At 50.4% G+C, this 5,000-nt stretch overlaps 1 protein-coding gene across 6 annotated transcripts in view; it reads left to right on the forward strand.

Annotated features, from left to right (window-relative positions):
- The window catches only part of abcc5 (ATP-binding cassette, sub-family C (CFTR/MRP), member 5), a 39,254-nt gene that overhangs the window by 9,511 nt on the left and 24,743 nt on the right, over positions 1-5,000 (forward strand). For 3 of the 6 annotated variants that reach the window (XM_044203187.1, XM_044203188.1, XM_044203189.1), the window contains one exon: positions 1,125-1,280. In XM_044203187.1, coding sequence (XP_044059122.1) covers positions 1,125-1,280 — 156 coding nt within the window. Of the gene's footprint in view, positions 1-1,103; positions 1,281-2,574; positions 2,636-5,000 lie in introns of those variants that run through there. The other 3 variants (XM_044203185.1, XM_044203186.1, XM_044203190.1) reach the window with 2 other exon arrangements.

Here is a 5,000-nt window from a genome sequence, read left to right on the forward strand (position 1 = left end):
GGAACTGCAGCCAATCAGCTCTGAGAAGAGACCGTTGCTGCTGCTGATGTAATAACGTGACGTTAGCGGCTGTTTGCAGCTGGAAACGTCCCGTCGCCATTACAGCGGCCGAACCGGTGCAGCCGATAAAAACGGAACGATATGAAGTGAAATGTCGTTCAGGACTGCGGTCAGATCAGCAGCTCACGAGCCGCTGCACAACCGCAGAAGGGCGGAAAGTTTGACCGTCTTAAACCATTAAAACAACTTGTGGAAGCGTCACTGTGGTGTCCTGCTGCCGCACGGTTTATTCCAGCTGTGTCGCGCCTCTAAGTGCCGAAAACACTTCGCACCTGTTCTGCTCCTCCAGCGAGCCTCCTCTCTCCTCGAGGTGCATGTCAGGAATCGAGTCGTGCTTCAAGATGGCGCCGAGGTCGATTTCCGGGTCACAGGTCGGAGGAGGGAGGAGACGAGGAGGCACAAAACAGACAAATAAGAAGAGCCAAGGTGTGTTTGTTGTCTCCTCAGGTGTGTTTATGTGTCTTCAGGTGTGTTTGTGTCCTTAGGTATGTTTGTTTTCTCCTCAGGTATGTTTGTTGTCTCCTCAGGTGTGTTTGTGTCCTTAGGTATGTTTGTTATCTCCTCAGGTGTGTTTGTTATCTCCTCAGGTATGTTTGTTATCTCCTCAGGTGTGTTTGTTTTCTCCTCAGGTATGTTTGTTGTCTCCTCAGGTATGTTTGTTATCTCCTCAGGTGTGTTTGTTTTCTCCTCAGGTGTGTTTGTGTCCTTAGGTATGTTTGTTATCTCCTCAGGTATGTTTGTTATCTCCTCAGGTGTGTTTGTTTTCTCCTCAGGTGTGTTTGTTGTCTCCTCAGGTGTGTTTGTTGTCTCCTCAGGTGTGTTTGTTATCTCCTCAGGTGTGTTTGTGTCTCCTCAGGTGTGTTTGTTATCTCCTCAGGTGTGTTTGTTGTCTCCTCAGGTGTGTTTGTTATCTCCTCAGGTGTGTTTGTGTCTCCTCAGGTGTGTTTGTTATCTCCTCAGGTGTGTTTGTTGTCTCCTCAGGTGTGTTTGTGTCCCCTCAGGTGTGTTTGTTGTCTCCTCAGGTGTGTTTGTTATCTCCTCAGGTGTGTCTGTTGTCTCCTCAGGTTTGATCATCCAGTCGACAGCGCAGGCCTTTTCTCCTTCATGACGTTTCATTGGATTACTCCTCTGGCCGTACACGCCCGCAGGAAAGGACAGCTCCTATTGGATGACATCTGGCCCGTGTCACAGCGGGAGGGTTGTCATGCCAACAGCCTGAGGTAGGAGGAGCTAATTAATGAATCTGTTTAATCTGTGTGATGATTGAAAACACCTGAGCTGTGTAGAAACTGAGGATTCGCTGCCTACATTTCCCAGAATCCATCATGCTCAGTCATGATGCTGCTTTCATGTGACATGAGGAAAATGGTAGATACGAGCTTCATATTTACAGATGTCACCAAACAGGAAACAGCTGCTGTCCAGTGTGATAAGAGCAGTAGTTTCAAAGGTGTTCTTACCTGCCGTCTTGTTTTTGATTATATACAGGCAATTATTTAAAAGATAACGTTGTCAAACTTTTATACCTTTTCGTGAAGTGTAATATTTTTGTATCCAAGTAGAAAAACAATTACTTCCCTGATTTTGGGATTATATTCACTGTGAACTGATATGTTGTTTTAAACCTTTAACAAACCAGCGATGATTAAAACTAACATTCAGTCGGATCCTCACCCAAACTGACGAACTAAAAAAGCCTCACGATGCTATCGATGTAAACAAGTTTAAGCTCTACACGTCACTGCAGCAGCTGTTGCTGGTTTTGTAACAGGAGTGAATACAAAACAGAACAGGAAGAAATTTTAGTAACAGCACTTTTCACCGTGTTTGTGCCTTCGTAGGTTCAGTATCACTTCGCCTAATTCTGAGTTTTTGATAGTAATCTAGAAAGAGTTCCCTTTCAGAAGAGTTCAAGATTTTGGGTATATGTCAGGAAGTTAATGCTGTTTTTGATACGATACGTGTGAAGCAGGGTAGCAGGAGAAACAGGATTGGACCCAAATGCAGACACTGAGGCAGAGCAGGTGCAGGTCAATGATTTAATAAAGTACCAAAGCTTACACCGATGTCAGGCAGGCAGTTGTTGGAATAAGGGGAGCAGAACACATCCAACACGTAACAAGCTAAGTCCAAATCCAAAGTCCAGGCAAGGTTCAGGAGAAACAGAAGACGAAGCCAACAGAGTACTCAGGAAACAAAGACGATTGACATGAAAACGAGGACGATCTGACAAAGAGACAAGCGAAGCGAGACTAAATACACTCAGGTGAAGGGAGACAACGAGACACAGGAGAGACTAATCAGGGCGGAGAAAACAATCAAAACTGGCGGGAAAAGCAAACAAAGACAGGAAGCAAAACTACCAGACACATGAGGGAAGGAGACTTTCAAAATAAAACAGGAAATATTATACATAAATCCTCAAACAATGACAGTTTTTGTTTATTTGTATGTAAAAGTTTAATTGAAAGTGTCTTACACAGAGATTCATCTTCATTTCTCATTCTTATTCAGGGTTTTCAATGTTCCTACACTTCCAGGTGAACACGAGGAGAGACAGACAGGTGAACACCAGGCAAGAGAGACAAGTGAACACCAGGCAAGAGAGACAGGTGAACACCAGGAGAGAGAGACAGGCGAACACCAGGCGAGAGAGACAGATGAACACCAGGAGAGAGAGAGAGACAGATGAACACCAGGCGAGAGAGACAAGTGAACACCAGGAGAGAGAGACAGGCAGGTGAACACCAGGAGAGACAGGCAGGTGAACACCAGGAGAGACAAGTGAACACCAGGAGAGACAGGCAGGTGAACACCAGGAGAGAGAGACAGATGAACACCAGGAGAGACAGGTGAACACCAGGAGAGACAGGCAGGTGAACACCAGGAGTGACAGGCAGGTGAACACCAGGAGAGAGAGACAGGCAGGTGAACACCAGGAGAGACAGGCAGGTGAACACCAGGAGAGAGAGACAGGTGAACACCAGGAGAGAGAGACAGGCAGGTGAACACCAGGAGAGACAGGTGAACACCAGGAGAGACAGGCAGGTGAACACCAGGAGTGACAGGCAGGTGAACACCAGGAGAGAGAGACAGGCAGGTGAACACCAGGAGAGACAGGCAGGTGAACACCAGGAGAGAGAGACAGGCAGGTGAACACCAGGAGAGACAGACAGGTGAACACCAGGAGAGAGAGGCAGGTGAACACCAGGAGAGAGAGACAGGCAGGTGAACACCAGGAGAGAGAGACAGGCGAACACCAGGAGAGAGAGACAGGCAGGTGAACACCAGGCGAGAGAGACAGGTGAACACCAGGCAAGAGAGACAGGTGAACACCAGGAGAGAGAGGCAGGTGAACACCAGGAGAGAGAGACAGGCAGGTGAACACCAGGAGAGAGAGACAGGTGAACACCAGGAGAGAGAGACAGGCAGGTGAACACCAGGAGAGAGAGACAGGCAGGTGAACACCAGGAGAGAGAGACAGGTGAACACCAGGAGAGAGAGACAGGCGAACACCAGGCGAGAGAGACAGGCAGGTGAACACCAGGAGAGAGAGACAGGCGAACACGAGGCGAGAGAGACAGGCAGGCGAACACCAGGAGAGACAGGCAGGTGAACACCAGGAGAGAGAGACAGGCGAACACCAGGAGAGAGAGACAGGCAGGTGAACACCAGGAGAGAGAGACAGGCAGGTGAACACCAGGCGAGAGAGACAGGTGAACACCAGGAGAGAGAGACAGGCAGGTGAACACCAGGCGAGAGAGACAGGTGAACACCAGGAGAGAGAGACAGGCGAACACCAGGAGAGAGAGACAGGCAGGTGAACACCAGGAGAGAGAGACAGGCGAACACCAGGCGAGAGAGACAGGCGAACACGAGGCGAGAGAGACAGGCAGGTGAACACCAGGAGAGAGAGACAGGCAGGTGAACACCAGGAGAGAGAGACAGATGAACACCAGGCGAGAGAGACAGATGAACACCAGGCGAGAGAGACAAGTGAACACCAGGAGAGAGAGACAGGCAGGTGAACACCAGGCGAGAGAGACAGGCAGGTGAACACCAGGAGAGACAGGCAGGTGAACACCAGGAGAGAGAGACAGGCAGGTGAACACCAGGAGAGACAGGCAGGTGAACACCAGGAGAGAGAGACAGGCAGGTGAACACCAGGAGAGAGAGACAGGCAGGTGAACACCAGGAGAGACAGGCAGGTGAACACCAGGAGAGAGAGACAGGGAGGTGAACACCAGGAGAGACAGGCAGGTGAACACCAGGAGAGAGAGACAGGCAGGCGAACACCAGGAGAGAGAGACAGGTGAACACCAGGAGAGACAGGCAGGTGAACACCAGGAGAGAGAGACAGGCAGGTAAACACCAGGAGAGAGACAGGCAGGTGAACACCAGGAGAGAGAGACAGGCAGGTGAACACCAGGAGAGAGACAGGCAGGTGAACACCAGGAGAGAGAGACAGGCAGGTGAACACCAGGCGAGAGAGACAGGCAGGTGAACACCAGGAGAGAGACAGGCAGGTGAACACCAGGAGAGAGAGACAGGCAGGTGAACACCAGGAGAGACAGGCAGGTGAACACCAGGAGAGAGAGACAGGCAGGTGAACACCAGGAGAGAGAGACAGGCAGGCGAACACCAGGAGAGACAGGCAGGTGAACACCAGGCGAGAGAGACAGGTGAACACCAGGAGAGAGAGACAGGTGAACACCAGGAGAGAGAGACAGGCAGGTGAACACCAGGAGAGAGAGACAGGTGAACACCAGGAGAGACAGGCAGGTGAACACCAGGAGAGAGAGACAGGCAGGTAAACACCAGGAGAGAGACAGGCAGGTGAACACCAGGAGAGAGAGACAGGCAGGTGAACACCAGGAGAGAGACAGGCAGGTGAACACCAGGAGAGAGAGACAGGCAGGTGAACACCAGGCGAGAGAGAC

The sequence above is a fragment of the Siniperca chuatsi genome, linkage group LG7, assembly GCF_020085105.1.
Source record: "Siniperca chuatsi isolate FFG_IHB_CAS linkage group LG7, ASM2008510v1, whole genome shotgun sequence".
Lineage (NCBI taxonomy): Eukaryota > Metazoa > Chordata > Actinopteri > Centrarchiformes > Sinipercidae > Siniperca > Siniperca chuatsi.